Source organism: Mesoplodon mirus, assembly GCF_964341445.2.
Source record: "Mesoplodon mirus genome assembly, chromosome: 20".
In the NCBI taxonomy this organism is placed as follows: domain Eukaryota; kingdom Metazoa; phylum Chordata; class Mammalia; order Artiodactyla; family Ziphiidae; genus Mesoplodon; species Mesoplodon mirus.
Genome location: NC_138996.1, coordinates 12203051 through 12225022, shown reverse-complemented (window position 1 = coordinate 12225022; position 21972 = coordinate 12203051). Strand labels below are relative to the sequence as shown.

Genomic DNA, 21972 nt, shown 5'->3' with positions numbered 1-21972 from the left:
AAACCAGGGCCCAGAAGTCATAATGGAAATGATGGATAAATTTGTCTACATAATTTTTCTTTATATATTTCACAAGCAAAGTCAAATGACAATAAACAGGTGTTGAGGAACATTGGTGCAAATACGTGTGTAATAATAATATTAATATCAGGGCTGCCCTGGTGGCGCAGTGGTTAAGAATCCACCTGTCAATGCAGGGGACATGGGTTCAAGCCCTGATCCGGGAAGATCCCACATGCCATGGACCAACTAAGCCCGTATGCCACAACTACTGAGCCTGCTCTTTAGAGCCCGTGAGCCACAACTGCTGAACCCACTTGCCACAACTACCGAACTCCGCGCACCTAGAGCCCACGCTCTGCAACAAGAGAAGCCACCGCAATGAGAAGCCCGTGCACCGCAATGAAGAGTAGCCCCCACTCACCGCAACTAGAGAAAGCCCGCGTGCAGCAATGAAGACCCAACACAGCCAAAAATAAATAAATAAATTTGTTTTTTTTAAATAATAATAATATTAATATCAGCATTACTTAATGTAACAATAGAGCATTTGGAAAACACAGCCTATAAGAGGGACCAGACAAATAAATTTCCAGTACATAACAGTGAAATTTTTGTCAGAATGATTGTTGCTGAACTACTCGATGAAGGGCAGTGTGGTGTGGAGGTGGAGTCAAGCAGCCTAGGACACATGCCCAGTTCCACTGTTTGCCATCCATGGCCCTTGGAAAAGTCATTTAAAGGTTCTGTTGGGACTTCCCCAGTAGTCCAGTGGTTAAGACTCCATGCTCCCAGTGTAGGGGGCCCAGGTTCGATCCCTGGTCAGGGAACCAGATCCCACATGCACACTGCAACTAAGAGCCCAAATGCTGCAACGAAGATCCCACGTGCCACAACTAAGACCCGGTGCAGCCAAATAAATAAATAAATAATATTTTTTAAAGTTCTATTTTTATTTATTTATTTATTTTGTCTGCGCTTGGTCTTCGTTGCTGTGCGCGGGCTTTCTCTAGTTGCAGCAAACGGGTCTTTCTCTAGTTGCAGCAACTCTTGGTTGAGGTGCGCAGGCTTCTCATTGCGGTGGCTTCTCTTGTTGCAGAGCACAGGCTCTAGGCGCGCGGGCTCCGTAGTTGTGGCACATAGGCTTAGTTGCTCCGCGGCATGTGGGATCTTCCTGGACCAGGGCTCGAACCTGTGTCCCCTGCATTGGCAGGCGGATTCTTAACCACTGCACCACCAGGGAAGCCCTAAAGTTCTATTGCCTCAGTTTCCTCATCTGTAAAATGAGACAAAAACAGCCCCTACCTCATAAAGTTATTGTGAGGATTGAATGAGTTAATTACACATGTCCTCTAATCATCTACATTATGTCATTATTTCAGGTCCTACAAAGAAAGAAGAAATGCTGCAAAATAATCTGTGGTGCAATGCTTTTTAAAAAAATCAATGTCAGATGTTAAAAATGAGGAAAAATGCATCTTAGAATTGATGAAATATGTCCATGCAAAACTCTTAGAAGAGAGACTGCACAGTCCACGCTAAGTGCGCTACTGTTCTCGTCGTTGAATTGCATTCTCGAAAGACCCGTATGATGGGCGAGTTAATCCTCATTTTATAGATGAGGAAGCAGAGATTCCGAGAGATGCAGTAGCTGGCCAGGCTCACAGGGCAGTGAGCCCCCAGCAGGCATTTCAGCCTGCCCTGGAGGTGCGATAATCCACAGTTATTACAATAGCTGGCCCCCACCCCCCAAGCTGCCAGGGAGTTGGGAGCTGGGTTTTGTTCTCAGTTGCATTAGCTTTCCTAAATCTAAGTTCTTCCCCCTCTGGTGTAATTACTCTGCTTCTTCCTCCCCCTTCCTCTGTTGTCCTTGGCTCTGATCTTGTTACTTTTCTGCTAATGGCTTCAGGTTTTACTGTATCTGCATTTTGAATTGTAAGGGACCTCACATTTTTTACTACAGATACAGGAGGGGTTCAAGTAAGTATAAAGGTAAAAGTTAGTTTTTAAGGATGACACGCAGCAAGAAAAAGGGAGAGAGAAAATGCCCATGATCACACACAAGGACATGCAGGCTCAGCACCGACACCTCAAGAAAGTGCTCACAGCCCACCCTCCAACCCTACCACTGAGGGACTGTGATGCCTTGTATCCTCACAAGATGTAGAGCTCAGCTCGCCTCTGGAGCTAGGTTGTCTGCCACACCAGACTCTTTTCTCCCATGACCCAGCAAGACTCTATGGGTCGGAGCGGGTAGAGAGGACTTTGGGAGGATATGAGAGGGTGGTTAACTTTTCTAGGACATTCTCTGGCTCTGCTTGGTAACCCCCCCACCCAAGAAAAAGCATCTACTTGAAAGAGTGTGAGTTTCTGTCTCACTATTGCAATGAGTCTGAAGCAAGGGAGGGCATCCCATTAGCTCCAGTCGGAACCAGTGTAAAGGGTTATTGTTGTTTCTAATATCAGAAGGGGAGACTTCAGAAGATATTTCATTTGAAGTTTTGTAGCGGTCTCCCCACAACCCTAGTGGCAGCTCAGGACCCATGGCTGTTAAGATCACAGAAAGATGCCACTTGCCACTTCTGCATCATTTCCCCAAGTGAGGAACCTTGATATGCTACCTCTTCTACCAAGCTTGTAATGCTCATGTTAAAAGACAATGACACCAGGCTTCCCTGGTGGCGCAGTGGTTGAGAGTCCGCCTGCCGATGCAGGGGACACGGGTTCGTGCCCCGGTCCAGGAGGAGCCCACATGCCACGGAGCGGCTAGGCCCGTGAGCCATGGCCGCTGAGCCAGCGCATCCAGAGCCTGTGCTCCGCAACGGGAGAAGCCACAGCAGTGAGAGGCTCGCGTACAGCAAAGAAAAAAAAAAAAAAAGAAATGACTACCCAAGTTCCCAAGGATTGACATCATCAAACTGAATGTAACTCAGTTTAATGTTGAAATTGTTAACCATCTTGGGCTAGTTAGTGTGGTATCTGAGAGATGTATTTCCTTTAAAATTTAAAATATCTGGTGGAGCTCCTGTGAGTTCTGGGCACCTTGGTGCAGGTCTAGCTAACTGGTAGCTCCAAATGGTTAACAGATAATGAAAAACAGAAAGATAATGAATAAAGCAAGGCATAGTATTGTACTGGGTTCTTCCCTCCCATGTAGGGAAGCCACAAGCTGGCTAGAGGATTGTATTTATGAATTTGCTTGGATTTTTCAGGATGGAGAGGGTTTTTCTAGAACTTCTGTCCACTCTCCCACTTGCCCTGAGACCTGTTTGAGTAGAGTGGTGAAGAAGCAAGTTTAAAAAGATCATTGCAGGGCTTCCCTGGTGGCGCAGTGGTTGGGAGTCCGCCTGCCGATGCAGGGGACACGGGTTCGTGCCCCGGTCCGGGAAGATCCCACATGCCGCGGAGTGGCTGGGCCCGTGAGCCGTGGCCGCTGAGGCTGCGCGTCCGGAGCCTGTGCTCCGCAGCGGGAGACCCACAGCAGTGAGAGGCCCGCGTACCGCAAAGAAAAAAAGAAGGAAGAAAAAAAGAAAAGATCATTGCATTAGGGCGCTTTGCCATGGGACACAGAGAGAGCACGCCATCCCTCGGAACCCCTGAATGAAGCCTACTGTTCTTCCTCCAGGACGGAAGGCTCTGATTCCCCCAGACAAAGAAAGATATATCAGCAAAGGAGGGGAAAGGTGAAGATAGGTGTTTGGCTCTCCATTCACATACACGCAGTTCATCTCTAAGGTTTCCCAAAAAGCAGCCACGCACCAAATCCCTTCTGATGTCATCTGTACCCTAGCCTCCTGTGAGATAATCCTCATAATGGAATATTTAAGAGACAAGATATACATCACCACCCTTTTTTCTCACCTGAAGATTTATTCTCCATAGGATGTACGGTGTATACGTCTATCTACACACAGATGGTTGCAGGTGACTTTCTCAGCCGATGCCATCATGTTTGTTTGTTTGTTTGTTTGTTTTTAATTTTTTTTTTTATTTTAGATGTTGGGGGTAGGGGTTTATTAATTAATTTGTTTATTTTTGGCTATGTTGGGTCTTCGTTTCTGTGTGAGGGCTTTCTCTAGTTGTGGCAAGCGGGGGCCACTCTTCATCACGGTGCGCGGGCCTCTCACTGTCGTGGCCTCTCTTGTTGCGGAGCACAGGCTCCAGATGCGCAGGCTCAGTAGTTGTGGCTCACGGGCCCAGTTGCTCCGCGGCATGTGGGATCCTCCCAGACCAGGGCTCGAACCCGTGTCCCCTGCATTAGCAGGCAGATTCTCAACCACTGCGCCACCAGGGAAGCCCCGATGCCATCATGTTTTTAGGTTCTATATATTTTTCAATATATGAATCTAATTTTTTCTGGGTGCAAAAATATAAATTTTAGAGATCAGAGCCCAGAAAATAGAGGCGCCCAGAGACATTTCCTAATTAAAACACACATCCATCAGAAAAAACTTTTTTTGTCATTTGCAGCCAACAAAAATGCCTATTGTTAGGACGTGCTCATAAATAACTTGATTTTGGCATATGCTTTCGTACCATACAGAAGATGAATAAATTATATGTGATTTACAACCTTTTTCATTTTTATTAGCACCACTCTGAAGAGTTTAAGTAAAGGACGTGCCAGAGCAGTTATGCCAAATGTTTTCAGGCGTTGGTATTGATATTACATAAATTAAGGTGTTTTAATTTGCATCTTTAATTAACTAAATACTGGCAGAAAAATAAAACACAGGGCAGCCCTGACTCATTGCCTCTATTAAACTGCTGACGTCTCCAAAAAGATGCTTTAAGTAATCCAATTCATTCAGAGAGGTGGAGGGAGGGGTATTAACACTCTTATTTGGCAAAATATACTGGGTTCAAGAAACCAATGTCCTGCTTTGCTTGCAAGGTGGCATGGTGAGCACGCAGTGTTCTAAGAAGGTCTGCATTTCTGTCCCTGAGGAAGGAGCTGACCGAGTACTTTAACTATCCATCCTGTCCAGGTCTGAGCTGAAGCCTGGGGAGCAGCCCAGCCCTACCACTGGGCGTGGGCAGGCTCCTGTGTACAAAGCCTGGCACACCTGGGCTGGTTGCCTTTGTCACCCAGGGCTGTATGGCTGCCTATCTCGGAAAAGACACACTGGTTGAATTAATCCAATGGCCCAGTGGTTGATGGATCCCATATCAACATAATCATGTCCAAAAACCAAAGAGAGAAATAGTCAAAAATCCTTCACTGGAACTAGCTGCTTCTGGTTAATCCTTTCCATCACACCTGGGACTCCCCAACCCTGCCCCCCCAAAAAAAATATCCTAAAAAGATGTTCCAGCAGTACCCTAATTCTTTCCCACAAGCCCTGGGTCCTGTCACCACCTCCTGAGACTTTTTTTTCTTTACCATTATAATTTATTACAGGATATTGAATATAGTCCCCCGTGCTATATGGTAGGACATTGTTGTTTATCTATTTTATACATAGTAATGTGTATCTGTTAATCCCAAACTCCTAATTTATCCCTCTTCCACCCCCTTCCCCCTCTGGTAAACGTAAATCTGTTTTTCTATGAGAGACTTTTTAAAAATTCACTCTTACCATGGACACAACAGCTTCTTTCTCATCCATGTTCTTCCTTTCCCCTGCTTTCTGGAGCATCCTTGATTTTTGCTCTCCATTTCTCCTCTCCTGGTAAGGCTTCATCTTCTATCATTTTCCCTCCAGACTTTCAGGGAGGAACAGCTCTAAGGAGAAGATGACAACTTCCAGTGTTTGGCCAGAGGAGAGAGCCTGCTCCTCAAACACAGGTGAGAACATTTTATTTCTCTTCCCTAAACCCACAGGGGATGAACCACCTGTACAAGCTTTCCTGTTCTCCCGTGATTCCCAGGGTGTCTGGCTTTAATTCTCTACCAGGACTGGGAGGCATCATGTCAAGGGCAGACCTCTAGGGACTCATAGATGCCTACTGAGCTGACCAGAGATGTCACCCAGGGAGAGGTGGGTTGGGGAATGGAGTTCACGTTTCTCCTCTGTTCACACTGTCTCTGCACCTTCGTGCACATGGTCCCTTCTGAGACAGCCCAGTTAGAAGCAGTTCAGGGCAACCCAAGCCCCCCTGTCCTGACCTCAGTGTACTGTCATTATGCCATGTCCCTACCCCAGCGTTCTTCCTGGATGCTTTTCTTCCCTTGCTCCACAAGTAAAGGATGGATTCCAACTTTTAATAAAGAAAATGCTGTTCTCCTTCGCCAGCATCCTACCCCCTCCCCCATCACAACCCCTACCCCCAAATCGCACTTTCTTTTCGTTTCCCATCTTGCAGCTCCAGCAGTTGTTTTAAAACAAAAACACGTCTCCTGTCATAAATAAGATTGTCATTATCCATTTTGACTGCAGTGGGGAAAAATTCACCCGGGGCCTGATGTGGAACAGGAATAAACATAATAAGGGGGCTTCCCTGGTGGTGCAGTGGTTAAGAATCCGCCTGCCAATGCAGGGGACATGGGTTTGAGCCCTGGTCCGGGAAGATCCCACATGCCGTGGAGCAACTAAGCCCATGCGCCACAACTGCTGAGCCTGCACTCTAGAGCCCGCGAGCCACAACTACTGAGCCTGCGCTCTAGAGCCTGCGAACCACAATTACTGAGCCCTCGTGCCACAACTACTGAAGCCCGCGTGCCTAGAGCCCATGCTCCGCAACAAGAGAAGCCACCGCAATAAAAAGCCTGCACACTGCAATGAAGAGTAGCCCCTGCTCGCTGCAACTAGAGAAAAGCCCGCTCGCAGCAATGAAGACCCAACGCAGCCAAAAATAAATAAATATATATATATTTTTAAAAAACATAATAAGGAAAAAGACACCATCTCCTCGGAATTTTTAACTACCGTAGTTTTTCTGGTTTGGATTGTTTGGGTTGTTTTCGTTGTTACGGTTGTTTTTATCATTTGTTCATTGATTCATTTATGTAAGGAAATTAATGAGAAAAACAAAGAGAGCCTGGCAGAAAGCGGTTGTGTTGAATGTATCAGGACAGGCCTTGGGTGATGTGGAAGGGGTGCCTCAGGACACTTGAGAAAGGTCTTCCAGATGTTAAGAATTCTACTTTAGACAGCCTGGAATGTACGTTTATCCTGATTCCACGGCCCATCAAAACTCCGCCCAGGAGCTCCCCTGGTGGCGCAGTGGTTGGGAGTCCGCCTGCCGATGCAGGGGACACGGGTTCGTGCCCTGGTCCGGGAAGATCCCACATGCCGCGGAGCGGCTGGGCCCGTGAGCCATGGCCACTGAGCCTGCGTGTCCGGAACCTGTGCTCCGCAACGGGAGAAGCCACAGCAGTGAGAGGCCCGCGTACCGCCAAAAAAAAAAAAAAAAAAAACAACTCCGCCCAGTCCTGACTCTCCCCAGTGTCATAGGGTCAAGGTCACTAACAAAAGGTGAGCTTTGACTCGGTGGACCAAGGAGGCCCAGGCCTTGGCCTGAACTTGAAGAGACAAGAGGAGGGCTCATGCTCTGTGTCTTTGCAGCGAGAAGCTACAGGTGTCAAAACGCCTGCATTTTTTTTTTCTTGGCGAATGGTCAATAAAGCAGAAAACTCTTATCATCTCAACCCTTGTTGAGAAATCACATATCTATGCCCTTTGAATTTTGCAGGTAATACCTATTCAAAAGTACAAATATTAAAAGAAGAACAATATAAAGACGACTTCCCCCGCCTTGGGTAGCACTCTGCTAACAATAATTACCGATGTCATGATTTGATGTCTTCCGATGCTTCACAGGCCTCATGCTGGAAATTCATGGTTAGGACTGGATATAAACCTCCATGGACACGACAATATTTCATGCATTGTCTTTGGCATGAAACTTTGCCTTTTTATGAGAGTGAACAAAAAAGCTCCAGACAATCCAGAGTTCTTGTTAGGGTTCACTGATTAGAAAGTTTGCAATATTAAAATGTGTATTCATCAATATCATGGATTCTTTTAGGCCAGACCTAATTATTCCTCTCCTTCTCCTCCTACTAAATGAGGGAGCAGCTGGGAAGACGAGGATGAGGAAAGCAGGAGAAGCATTCACATTTTCTGAACTCCAAAGATGGAAACAGAACCCCTTCTTAGTGAGCCTTTAAACGTCTCCAAATGAATGTGACTGGAAGTTCCGAGAGGTATTGCCCTTGTTTTCTTGCCCGAACCCCTCGGCTGAACTTCGAACTCACTACAAATCTATCCTACCTACTGTGTTAAAAGGGATGTGCTTTGAGGTTTCCCTGGTGGCGCAGTGGTTGAGAGTCTGCCTGCTGATGCAGGGGACACGGGTTCGTGCCCCGGTCCGGGAAAATCCCACATGCCGCAGAGCGGCTGGGCCCGTGAGCCATGGCCGTTGAGCCTGCGCGTCCGGAGCCTGTGCTCCGCAACGGGAGAGGCCACAACAGTGAGAGGCCCGCGTATCGCAAAAAAAAAAAGGCGGGGGGGGGGACTTGTTTTGAATGCATATAGCTTTGGGCCCTGCAATTCTACTCCTAGGAATTTACCCTATAGTTTTACTAGCACACACGGAGAATGATATATATTAGATAGATATACACATAGATATACACATATACATATATATATGGTTATTCACTGCAGGAGCAAAAACTAGAAACCATCTAAATATCCACCAGCAGGGGACAGGTCAAATAAACGTGTGGCACATCCATGTAACAATGCTGTGAATCTGAAAAAATAAATAAATAAAATGCAGAAGCCCGTGATGCAATCTCCAAAATACATTAACTTAAAAAAAAAAAAACGGGCTTCCCTGGTGGCGCAGTGGTTGAGAGTCCGCCTGCCGATGCAGGGGACACGGGTTCGTGCCCCGGTCCGGGAAGATCCCACATGCCGCGGAGCGGCTGGGCCCGTGAGCCATGGCCGCTGAGCCTGCGCGTCCGGAGCCTGTGCTCCGCAACGGGAGAGGCCACAGCAGTGAGGCCCGCGTACCGCAAAAAAAAACAAAAAAACAAAAAAACAAGTACAGAACAGTTTGTGTAGTATGTTGCCATATGTGTATAAAAGGGAGAACGAATATATATGTATTTGCAAGAATACAAATATACAAAGAATATATATGTACAAGATACCTCTGGAAGGATGGACAATAAACTCATAGCATTGATGCATTGGGGAGAGAAACTGGATGGCTAGAGGGAGGTTTTGTCCACTGTACAGTCTCATAGTTTGGGAATTTGGCACCATGGGAATGCACTTCATCATAAATAAATAAGTGCATTTCTCCCAAAAAATTAATAATAATTTAAATCACTTTTAAAGGGGGCTTATTATGCAAATCTCCACTCTGAATGGACCACTATACTCAGATAATTCCAGCCATCAGCTTGGTTGGGACCCCACCTCTCGGGTTTCCTTCTCTGAGCAGAGGCTGGCAGAGGGCCACGGAAATAAACACTCCTCGAAATTGTTCTGACATCTTGGAATTCGGTTTTATCAAATACAACCAGTGGTAATTGAGCCACTGCCTGAGCAGCTTTCCCCTTTTCTCTAATCGTATTTGTTGAAATGAATTTGGAGCTGCACATCCCACTAGTCAGGAGACCAGCCTAGAAAAGGGCATGCTTTGGACAAGTTTAAAGGCCTGTACACTGTCAGAAGTGGGGCAGGGCAGGGGCGGGGCGTGGGTGTCAGAAGCAGGTACCTGCCCTGTGTAACTGAGATATTCACAGTTTGCCACCAAGATCTCCTGGAGGTCCAGTAGTTCCAGCTGGGGGATGCTCAGAGCATGGGGCAGGATATCTGAGGAAGCCTGGTCCCTGCTTCCCTTTCAGGGACCTCCGTTCTGCTCTTGGACTCCCCTTATACCCAAATGAGAGATGGTGCACGAACACACCTAGAATGATTTATCCTGTCACCCAGAGGTGCTCAGTAAATGTGGTAGAATCTGAATTGAACTTGAAGCAAATTCTCTTAAGAACAGTGAGGAACTGGTACAAACTCCTATGTATAAGATACATTAGCTACAAGGATATATTGTACAGCACAGGCAATATACCCAATATTTTATAATAATTTTGAGTGGAGTGTAATCTATAAAAATATTGAGTCACTATGTTGTACACCTGAAACTAATATAATATTGTAAATCAACTATACCTCAATTTAAAAAATAATAAATAAAACAATTCTTTAAAAAAAAAGAATAGTGGACAACTAAACTACAGGGTAATGAGCAGGATTTAAGTTAGAGCCTCCTGGGCTTCCCTGGTGGTGCAGTGGTTGAGAATCTGCCCCTCCTGGGCTTCCCTGGTGGTGCAGTGGTTGAGAATCTGCCCGCCAATGCAGAGGACACGGGTTCGAGCCCTGGTCCCCGCGGCTGGGCCCGTGAGCCACAACTACTGAGCCTGCGCGTGTGGAGCCTGTGCTCCGCAACGAGAGGCCACGACAGTAAGAGGCCCGTGCACCGTGATGAAGAGTGGCCCCTGCTTGCCACAACTAGAGATAGCCCTCGCACAGAAACGAAGACCCAACACAGCAAAAATAAATTAATTAATTAATAAACTCCTACCCCCAACATCTTCTTTAAAAAAAAAAAAAAAGTTAGAGCCTCCTGACTTTTTCTTTTAATCTGCAAAAGAAGCTCACAGATGCCCAAAGGAAAGGGCTGCCCCACCTTTTAGGAGCTGGGAATGTGCATGCCAGGGAGGTGGCCTAGACTGACCAACTCGCTCTGGTCCTTACATGCTCTGGGATCACCTTGGGCCTGCACCTACCAAGTGGCCAATAAACAGAAATTGAATAAATTCATTCAATCCAGTTCAATTAATTAAATGAATGTTCAGCTTACTTCCTTCTCTGCCTCAGTTTCCTCTCTACCATATTCTCATTCCTGGACACAAAAATAAAACGCTGGTTGCGAAGACCAGCATTCTGGAAAACAGTTGAAGTCATTTGCTTTTTTTTGGCCATGCCATGCGGCATGTGAGATCTTAGCTCCCCAACCAGGGTTCGAACCTATAGCCCCTGCATTGGGAGCAAGGAGTCCTAACCTGACCACCAGGGAAGTCCCTGAAATCATTTGTTTTCAATGTCTCCTCCTGTGGGCCTCCCTCTCCCTCAGGCCTGCACTCAGTAGGTTGGCTCAGAAAAAGCTACTTGGATTCGAATTCCGGTTCTACCACTTTTGAGCTGTGTAACTTGGACAAGTTACTTAACTTCTCTGATCCTCAGTGCCTCACCTATAAAAACAAGCATAGTCCCTACCTCATCTGTTTGTAGTGAGAACTGAGTGACTTATTACAGGTAAAGAGCTCAGACAGGCTGGCACACTATAAGGCTCCATAAATGTTATTATTACAGGATAAAATACTCACTGCTGATCACAGCTGAGGTGTTGGCAGATTACTATTGGCAGATTACTAAAGTATAATTCCTCCCAGCAGTATTTGCAACTTAAAAGAGAGAAGAAACTTGAAGGCCCAAAGGAACAAAGTAGTCAAGGGTGACTGCCCAGGGCTAAGGTTGATGTCTGGGGCGGGGCAAATTGAGGGAGGAGAACTTCAAAAGCACACCTCCTCGCATCCCCACTCCCCGCCAGCCCTGCCTATCTCCCCTTGGGCTGATAGGAGATAAACAAAACCACTTCTTCAAAGCACCCTGCTCAAGGACCAGGATCAAACACAGGGCTGGGAGATAAGCTTCAGCCTACATTTCCTTTGTCCATTCCTTCCCACCACTTCTCCAAAGGAAACTCACGGGGGGAGGAAAAGTAGTTAATTCCTCCCTCTTTTATCAAAGGGAGTTACCTCCCCATCTATAGGGCGATGGGGTTGATGAGGCTGTGATAGGAGAACCAGGGAGGGAGGGAAGCCTCTTCTTGCTGCGCTGCCAGGGTTGCTGTGTGACTTCAGACTCCCCCAGAAGCCCTGGGAGCCCCGGTCTTTATCTGTCAAAAGGGATAAAAACACCTGCCCAAAATAACTCAGAAAATTGTTGCGGGTTGATGAACGCAAACATGTATTTGGGAAAAGATCCTTTAACAGGTTCACATAGTTGACATTTTGAAAAATACAAAGTCATCCACCTTGAGTCTTTTTACTAATATGGTGAGGGGAGATAGAAAGGAATAACCCTCTGTATGAAAAATTCTTATTCGTTCATCAACAAACTTTCACTGGGCATGTATGGCATTCGGACTGCGTGCATTCATACCCCCATCTCTTACCAGCTGGGACTTGGGGCAGGGTACTTAACCTCTCTGTGCCTCCACTTCCTCCTCTGTGAAATGGGGTAACAATAGGACCTACTTCCTAGGGCTTCTGTGAGGATTAAATGAGAGAAATTGAGAAATTGTGCAAAGGGCTTACAATAGGGCTTGGCTGTCAGTGTTGGCTGCTGTGATGAAGATACTTAAACATCCCTCTAGGCAATAAGGATACAAAGAGGATGAGGGCAATACAGAAGCAACCACAGTCCAGCAGGAGAATGGACAAGTAAATAAATAATGGCAGATGCCCTGTGATGAGTGTAAGAACATAATCGGAGCTGTGAGAACACAGAAGAGGGGGCTACCGGAGGGGGCTCCTTGGCAAGGCTGGTCCTTCTTGCTTTGCCTGTTTGTTCTCCCACTGTTCCTTGGGCCCCTCTGGTCTTCTCATGCCCGGGGCTGTGTCTGAAGCCCGGGGATGGAGCAGACAGAGGCAGTGCTGAATCAGGGCTCCTGGCCAAGGCAGTAATTGCCAGCCGCTGAAAGATATTAAGCGCCAGGGAGGAAAACCAAGTCCCCTGTGAGGCAGACATTTCAGAATTCTTACAGCTTGTAAAAAAAAAAAAAAAAAACTGTAAATAGTTACCCAGTGAGATATTATTTCTTGTTGTTGCCACTAGGGCTTGAGTGTCATGAAGAGAGAGGCCGTGATTCAGGCAATTCCACCTTGGCGAGGATGGAAAACTCCACACTAACCCCACACAACACATCTCCCACCTCTCCTCCCAACCTGACTCAGGTGTTTTTTTCCTGGGTGGTGGTGAGTTTTATGTAAATTGAAATCATGAAAAAAAATCTCTAAATATTCAGAATTTCCTAAAGGACTTTCTTGATGGCTTCTGAGAAGCATTTTTTTTTTTAAAGACTCCTTTGACTGGAGGCTGGGGGAGGGGTACCCTCATTTGGGTAGGATGCTGGGCCGACTTGGGTGTTCGAGTGGGTTCCCAGCACTGGGAGCCTCTGGATCCGGACGTGCAGTGACTGTGTTGTCTGTTTTGGGCCTCCCAACTCTGAGGTGGCCACTCTTAGGTTTTATACCTGAGCTTTCCGAAGCTTAGGGAGGTTTCCTTGCCCGGGACCACCGCGACAATGTGGCTCAGAGGTCTGGTTCCCAGAAACCTGACTCCAAGGGACCACTCTGTCACCCACTGGTCACTGGCCTTTGGGTAAGTGACTAACCTCTCCACGCTAGAAATGGGAATGATAAAGGTACCTGAAACTTATCAAGAGCCTGACACACGGCTTCCCTGGTGGCGCAGTGGTTGAGGGTCCGCCTGCCGATGCAGGGGACGCGGGTTCGGGCCCCGGTCCGGGAGGATCCCACATGCCGCGGAGCGGCTGGGCCCGTGGGCCATGGCCGCTGGGCTTGCGCGTCCGGAGCCTGTGCTCCGTGGCGGGAGAGGCCACGGCAGTGAGAGGCCTGTGTACTGCAAAAAAAAAAAAGAGCCTGACATAGAATTGTAATTCTTCACCTCGTTGGCTGGGGGCATTCTCAAGCAGCCCCACCCCATCCTACTGTCATGGCGCCCCTCCCTCGCAGGGCAATCTGGGAAGGGTCCCTTAGCCACAGGACTGCCGCTTTTCTGCAGAGGAAGGACTTGGGTCCTGTACAACACTGTCTTGCGTGGCATTTTCAACCCCTCATCAACCTCAATAAACACGGCCCGACTGAAAACTTCTTCAGCCTTATTCTCTCGCAGGTGACAAGACATTCCTTTGAAAACGGACTTGCTTTAGGCCACTAGGGCCCCATTTAGGACTCTGTAGAGGTTAACATTTCAGCTAAGTGAATGTCAAGTACTGATTGTAATAATCGTCTAGTACCTTTTAATCAGGCCTCTGGCCTGGCTGAGTATGGTCTTCCATTTTCCCTCCTAAGGCGATTGGATGGATCCAGCCAAAGGGTTCCTGCTTTCCTCATCAGCACCCCAAAGGGAAGCACGGCCCTATTCCTTTGCTAGCACTTTCCAGGAGTGGGGAAGTAGGCCTGGTCTCCACCTAAGTGCTGTCTGGCACCCCCGTTCCTAGTGATTAGCTGTGAGCTTAGGGAATGGGGTTTCTTAAGGACAATGTATGATTACCTGGGCCAACTCTCCACCCTCCATCCCGAGCCTGGCCACCCTGTCCTCACCTCTGCTCTCCCTTCCTTTCATTCATTCCTTACCTTCTTCTTCTCCTTTCCTCCCCAAATAGAGAGCAAATATTTTATCACCCTCCGTTCTCCCCTCTCTTTTTGCTGCCTCCTACCCCTCTAGATTCCTTCCGAATTCCTAAATGCCTTTGTCTCTCTCCCCTCCCCTTTGCTCCTGATTCCCCATTAATCATCCCTAACACACATCTGCTGGGGTCCTAGCAGGAGTTCTTGGCTGGCGCTCACAGCTGGGCTGGTTATGATAATCAAGAAGGGGTCTTTCATCTTTTCCTGTCTCCTAGGGCTCCCCCCTTCCCAGCTCCTCCTCCTCCAAGATTGCCTACAAAGGCCCACCTTCTTCCATTCTGGAAGGTTCTGCTCTCTCTCTGCAGAGCAATCTCCCAAAGGCCAAATGGCCTGGTAGGCTGAAGCAGCCCTGAAGTGGATGTTTAAACTTGGTGTTGGCCATAGCAAGGATGGGCTCAGAGGCTGGCATGAGAAGGGGGGGGGGCCGGGCGTAGGGACCACCACAATAAAATAAGTGAGGTTCCCCCCTCCTTCTTGTCACCCTCTTGCTGCAGTATGGAATACATCACCCAGTCAAGGCATCCCTTGGCATTCGTGGTAACCTAATTTTACCAGGATTAAAACTGGGGCAGGGAAAGCTTGTGTAATTTCTCAGAGGTCTATGCATACTGTCCAAAAACCAGATGGATCCAGGAAGTACATTCAGTTTAGTGTATAATTGACGTGGCCTGGGAGTGGTGCCTGCTGCCTTCTTTACTGAGCATGATAAAGATTGCCGTTTGTTATTTCTGTGATACTTGTTTCTTTCCGTTGGAAGAACCCCTTTGAAATCATCTATCCCCATCTTGGGATCTCATGTGATTTCAAGGCATTGATCAACGAGCAGCAGAGTCCTAGAGCAATACGCCCCGAGTGACAGGCCTGACAATCGGAGTGATGGATTCGGGCTGGGAAAGCGGTACTCGAAGCGAGGCAGTGACACCAGCGCGCCTCCGCTGGCCGCCAAGAGCAAGGAGAAGTGGTCTCCCCAGAGGCCGGTGCACAAAGGGCCAGCTTCACCTTCTGATCGGCGGACCAGGAACTTTAATGTCCGGACAAGGACTATGTGAAACCTCTGCCCGGTGCGAAGCTGGCAATGCATACTTCATCCAAGAGGCACGGGAGGGAGGGGATAGGGTGAAGAAGGATACTGTTATTTTTAATAAAAAGTTTTTAATTCCGAAATTCCCCTGGGAAAACCTAGTGCATTTTCCCCCGCGAGAAGAAAAGGATGGGGGTAGGGTAGACGTATCTCTGGAGTTTGCATCGACGTGCAGCACTCAGAGAGATTCCTCTCTCCTCTGGGATGCTGACCTCTCCATGGTCTCCACCCTACCCCCAATAGCAGCTAGGCCGGGTGCAGTGAGAGAATTTTACGCCTCTAAGCAGAACGCCGTAAGAAACCTGAAACATACCAAACATCTAACCTATAAATCAGTGCGCAGGCACCTCGCGCCCGGCGCATCCTGGAGGGGCGCACCGCCTAGGGAACCGCGGCTTATTGCGACCATCTCACCCCGGAAGGAACACCTCAAACTTGCAGGCTTTGGACCGGACTGGCTCAAAGTTGTTGGAGCGGTTTACGCCGCGTCCCGAGAACCGTGGCTGCCTCCGAGGCTCGGGCGCTTCCAAGTGAGGACACACGGGAGAAGCCAATTAGGGGAAGAGAGCTGGACCCGAGCAGAGCCGGGACTGAGCCCGAGCAGAGCCCGAGCAGGACCAGAGCAGAGCTGGGGCTCTGGAGGCGCGGCCCGCCCCTAGGCTGCCTCCCGGAAAGGCTTGGACTTGGCAGTGCCGGAGCCGGCGCCAGGAGCTCCTACCCCACCCCCAGCCCACCCCGCCCCACCCCAATCCACCCCACCCCACCCCGCCCCAGACACACACGGCCTGCGGGTGACTGCCCCCGCCAGCACCACCCCCCGGCGGTGCGAAGCGAGAGGGCAGAGCGACAGGAAAGCCAGCGGAGGATAGAGAGCAGAGCCCAGGGTCCCGGAGAAGTCCCGTCCTCTCTGGGACCCCCGGGGCAGGGGCAGCCCAGTTGGGGGGAGGGGAGGACTACGGCGGGTGGTAAAGGCCGAGGCGGCGGGTTCGCGGGCGAGGCCCCTTTAAGGCTCTCCCCTCCCACCGGCGGCGCCGGCCTCCGCCCGCCGCTCTCCCCGCCCCGGGGTCCCGGCGAGAGCTGCGATTGGGCGGGCGCGGCGATCCCTTTGAAGTGTAGCTGCCGATCGCGGCTATTTGACGTGCGGCTCGCGAAAGGCGAAGGTTTTTGTGTTGATCGCCGGGGCTAGCGGCGGCGGCGGCGGCGGCGACGGCGGCAGCGTCGTCGTCGTTGGAGGAGGGGTGGAGGCGCAGCGACTGCTGCACCGCGCTCGGCGCTGCGGAGCGAGCCCACCCGCCCCGGGAGCTCGCCTCCCGGTGCTCCCCCTCCCTCCCCGCCCCCCCAGTGGCGCTGCCTCCTCCAAATGAGCGATTCGCCCGCTGGATCTAACTCAAGGACACCCGAAAGCAGCGGCAGCGGCGGCGGCGGGAAGAGGCCGGCAGTGCCGGCGGCGGTGTCCCTCTTGCCTCCGGCGGACCCCCTGCGCCAGGCGAACCGGCTCCCTATCAGGGTCCTGAAGATGCTGAGCGCTCACACCGGCCACCTCCTGCACCCGGAGTACCTGCAGCCGCTGTCCTCCACTCCCGTCAGCCCCATTGAGGTCAGTCCCCTGGTCGCTGCCCGCCCTGCGCCGGCCCCATTCCGCCCACCACTGCCGGGCCCACGGCCCTGCTCCCTGTGCCCCGGGGCTCGGTGCGACCCTCAGATTCGGCCACACTGGCGGACGGAGTGAGGAGGGACGGAGAACAGAGGGATTAGAGCCCACCCGGTTCTCGCCAGGCTTCTCAGGGAAAGGTTCCCCTTCCACACTCGCTCTTCAGAGCTACGTGTTTTCTCTCGGATTGGGTTTGCTCTTGGAATCTCCCCTGGGTCCTTTACTTCTCCTGGGCACCCAGTCTCCAGGCCAGAGATGATCTCTCCTGGGCCTTTTCCGCCCGCCCCCACCCCCACCCCTCCACCCGGGTTTGTTCTCTCTGAAGCCCGATCGGCCCCGTCCCACGCCGCCTCTGTCCCATCCGGTTAGAGTGCACTACGCCCAGGCACTCCCGACCCCAGGTCTGTCTTCCTCCCACTTGCCTGGGTGCCCTCCCCGGGAGGGAGGGGCTACGAAGAGAGCGCCAACGGCAGCCCTGGCTTCAGAACGCGCTTCTCCCGGCTCCTACCCCGCGGCGCCACGGCCAGAAACCCGTCCCAAGCGAAGTTCCCCAAACTGAAGGAATAAGTTTTAACCCGGGCCCAGAGGCGGGGGAGATGAGAGGGCAGGAGTCGAGTCACAGCCCCTCCCCCAGCCCCGAATCCAGAGAGGTCACCTTCTCTCGCGGTGGCCTTTGGTGGACTATTTCCACTGCCCATTCCCCGGGGCCTACGGCGCACTCCGGGACCCGGTGGAGCGAGGGATCCCACCGACGGGCAGTGTGAGCGCAGTTCCGCCCAGCTGCCCCGCCCGCCCGCCAGGCCCTCGCAGACCCTCTCCCCGAGGCCCTCCCGCCCCGTCGCGCCGCCTTGCGTGCTCCCCGCGCCCACCCCCCTCCCCTGGCGCCCCGCTCGCTCGCTCCGTGGGTCTCTGGTCTCACCCCCGTCTCCCTTCCCTTACCACTGTCTCCCACAGCTGGACGCCAAGAAGAGTCCTTTGGCGTTGCTGGCCCAGACTTGCTCGCAGATCGGCAAGCCGGACCCGCCGCCCTCGTCCAAGCTCAACTCGGTAGCGGCGGCCAACGGGCTGGGAGCGGAAAAGGACCCTGGCCGCTCGGCTTCGGGCGCCGCCTCCGCGTCTGCGGCGCTCAAGCAGCTGGGGGACTCCCCGGCCGAGGACAAGTCCAGCTTCAAGCCCTACTCCAAGGGCTCTGGAGGCGGCGACTCCCGCAAAGACAGCGGTTCCTCCTCCGTGTCCTCCACCTCCTCCTCCTCCTCCTCCTTGTCCCCAGGAGACAAGGCGGGCTTCAGGGTCCCCAGCGCCGCCTGCACGCCCTTTCCCCCGCATGGAGCGCCGGTCTCCGCGTCGTCGTCCTCGTCCTCCCCCGGCGGCTCCCGGGGCGGCTCCCCGCACCACTCTGACTGCAAGACCGGCGGCGGGGGCGCCGGCGGGGAGCTGGACAAGAAAGACCAGGAGCCCAAGCCGAGCCCGGAGCCCGCGGCCGTGAGCCGAGGCAGCGGTGGGGAGCCGGGCGCGCATGGCGGCGCCGAGGCCGGGGCCTCCGGGCGCAAGTCGGAGCCGCCCTCCGCGCTGGTGGGGGCCGGCCACGTGGCGCCGGTGTCGCCCTACAAGCCGGGCCACTCGGTGTTCCCGCTGCCACCCTCCAGCATCGGCTACCACGGTTCCATCGTGGGCGCCTACGCCGGCTACCCGTCTCAGTTCGTGCCTGGCCTGGATCCGAGCAAGTCTGGCCTCGTGGGAGGCCAGCTGTCAGGGGGCCTGGGCCTGCCCCCGGGCAAGCCCCCCAGCTCCAGCCCGCTCACCGGGGCCTCCCCGCCGTCCTTCCTGCAGGGATTATGCCGCGACCCCTACTGCCTGGGAGGTTATCACGGCGCCTCGCACCTCGGCGGCTCCAGCTGCTCCACCTGCAGCGCGCACGACCCAGCTGCGCCCGGCCTGAAGGCGGGGGGCTACCCGCTGGTGTACCCCGGGCACCCGCTGCAGCCCGCCGCGCTCTCGTCCAGCGCCGCGCAGGCCGCGCTCCCCGGCCACCCGCTCTACACCTACGGCTTCATGCTGCAGAACGAACCGCTGCCGCACAGCTGCAACTGGGTGGCGGCCAGCGGGCCGTGCGACAAGCGCTTCGCCACCTCGGAGGAGCTGCTCAGCCATCTACGGACTCACACGGCCCTGCCCGGCGCCGAGAAACTTCTGGCCGCCTATCCGGGGGCCTCGGGCCTGGGCAGCGCCGCCGCGGCCGCCGCGGCCGCCGCCTCCTGCCATCTGCACCTCCCCCCGCCGACCGCCCCCGGCAGCCCCGGGTCGTTGTCCTTGCGGAGTCCACACACTTTGGGCCTAAGCCGGTACCACCCTTACGGCAAGAGCCACTTATCCACAGCCGGGGGCCTGGCCGTGCCGTCCCTCCCCACAGCCGGACCCTACTACTCACCATACGCGCTGTACGGACAGAGACTGGCCTCAGCCTCCGCGCTCGGATACCAGTAACTACAGCCCTGCTTCCCTCCCCAGCCTCCTCTCCTCCCCGCCGCCGCCTCCCTTCCCCACCCGCCTCCGCTGCCTCCGCTGCCTCCTCCACCACTGCTTGTCCCTGCCGGACCCCCGCCCAGACCCCCCCCCCACCGGACTGTGTATTTATTTACTGTAATGTTAGCTTACAAGCTGGGAATATAAGTGCATTAACGGCCCACACGAGTCAATGGTATGCAAAGAGTCTGTTCCCCCAAATAATAATATTAATCACACAGGTAACTACATGTCCCCGGTCCCTCTTCCTTTCTTTTCCGTTTTTTCTTAGATGTAAGTTTCCGATTTTTTTTTCCCTTTTGCGCTTTTTTTTTTTTTTGATTGGTTTGGTTTTATGGGGAGGAGGGGGAGTTGGGGGTTCTTTTTGTTTTCCCTTCCTGGGGAGTTTCTTGCATGCTTCTTAACCGTTCAAACTACACTTCCTCCTTCTCTTCTCCCCTCCTTTTCCCTTCATTCCTTCTTGTTTCCATCCATTTGAGGTTGTTTTTTTTCCTTTGTACAAGTAACAGAGAGGAGGTATTTTTTGTAACGCATTTTGGGGTGCAGGGAGCGGCCTTGGGAGCTAGAGGTCTTGCCCTCTTTATGGACCTGGAACTTTGCTCTGTGACCCCTGCCCTGCCACTCTCTCTCCCTAGGCTCCTTGGTCTGCGCCCTGGCCCCCCAGATTAGAGCCTTGCTCCCCGATCTTGCTCTGAGCACGAGTCAGTGGCCGGAGAGGCGCCTCCAACAGAGCCTTTCTCCTCCCAGACTCTTCCAGGCCCCAGACACCGGGTGGTCACACTGCCTGATGGTGAGGGGCCCGCAGGGGTCACTTCACTGAAGTAAAAGTTCTAGAAGGCCCTGCTGGCATGGAACTTTGCTCTTTAGAGTTTGCAAAGTGCTTTTATGGTCATTGTATTTCTCTGGCTGTTGTGGCTGTGGTCCCTGTCCTGGCGATGGGGGCTGGGTGGGTGATTCTTGCTAGGTCTTTCCAAAGCAGACCAGTGGTAGTATCAGCTGGCAGCACAGCCTTGTTAGCACCATTGGGGGAGTTAGGGAGCACACGGATCACAGTAACCCTGGTGGCCCCCTCCCAGGCCTGACCCAAGAGTCCCCAGAGTTGCCGTGGGCTCCCTCAGTTACTGGGATTGAAGGCTCGGCCCCGGGGTCTTCACCCGACACCCTCCCTCCCTCCCTCCCTCCCGGCCTTATACAGCTGCGCAAGGGCTGCGGGGCCTGTTTGGGATGAATAGAGCTCTCCCTTGGTAAGACTTATTTTGTTAATAAATGGAGTACTTAGCTATATTCACACCGTGGTGTGTTTCTCTCTTGCCTGCCCCACTGACCCACTTCCAGACGCCTAAGCAGATGCCCTTCTTTTGTTCTTGTTTAAAACACCTTATGGTTTCCTTCTCAGATTTCCGTTCAAGGACGAGTTTTTAATGCCTTTCCTCAAGAAAGCAGGGGAGAAGAAAACAAAACTTCTGCCAACGCGTTGCAAATAACATAAAGCGGCCCCTTTTTTTCCAACTTGGTTATTTAGCTCCCAGCCTCACTTCGAAGGCCTTGCCATTTCCTGGGGACAGGGTGGAGGGAGTGCGTAAATATGGATTTTCCTCTGGGCCTAGATTCGAGGTCCGAGGGGCCGAGAAGGAAACCAGGCCCCAAGATCAAGAGACTCGGCAGCGCCGCCCCGGAGCCCTGCGGGCGAGCAAAGACGACGTGCCTCTGGCGCCACCAGGTGGCGGAAAGGCGAGCGACTGTCGCCAGCCCCGACCGCGCCTTCCGCGCTTCGCACTCCAAATGGGGAGGATTTTCTCTCCCTGACGGTGCCTTTTATACACCTTGAAGCTGAAGGGTAAATGCACCTGTTGGGAAGGGTGCTTCTCAAGGCTTGGGGACTCCCCAAGGCCAGCTCTGGATTGTGGACCCCAGCCGTCTGCGCCCCCAGAGACTTCTTTGAGCAGGGTTTGGGTTTTGTGGAGAAGGCGCGGCGATTACTCGGGACCTGGAAGCCACCCTCGGTGCCCGTTTTCTTGAGCTCGCACGATTGACACCCGCTTCTGCATCCTCGGGCAGGCCAGAGTTGGGGTGCCGTTTATCGAGATGGTGGGAGAGGGCCGGGGCACCTCCCCACTGCCCGGGGAGTCCGAGAGCCGGAGGAGAGGGCCGTAGGGGCCCGGGGCCTGTGCGTCCTCCCCGGGCTAGGGGCGCACCCCCACCCCGAGGCTGGCGCCGCTCAGGTTCCGGCTGCAGGACGCCCGGTGCCCACCTCTCGGG

At 52.5% G+C, this 21972-nt stretch overlaps 1 protein-coding gene across 1 annotated transcript; it reads left to right on the top strand.

Annotated features, from left to right (window-relative positions):
• The first annotated feature begins 16345 nt into the window (after window positions 1-16345).
• On the top strand, window positions 16346-20997 carry ZNF703 (zinc finger protein 703). Its single transcript, XM_082608694.1, has 2 exons — window positions 16346-17136; window positions 18145-20997. Exons 1-2 carry the CDS (start codon window positions 16900-16902, stop codon window positions 19672-19674), a joined length of 1767 nt encoding a protein of 588 aa, XP_082464820.1. The 5' UTR covers window positions 16346-16899; the 3' UTR covers window positions 19675-20997.
• The last annotated feature ends 975 nt before the right edge of the window (window positions 20998-21972 follow it).

Excerpts from the sequence above, each read along its gene's own strand:
- ZNF703 (XM_082608694.1), top strand. The coding sequence starts at position 16,900 with ATGAGCGATTCGCCCGCTGGATCTAACTCAAGGACACCCGAAAGCAGC. Across the intron at positions 17,137-18,144 it reads CTCCCGTCAGCCCCATTGAG|CTGGACGCCAAGAAGAGTCC; the intron begins GTCAGTCCCCTG and ends TGTCTCCCACAG.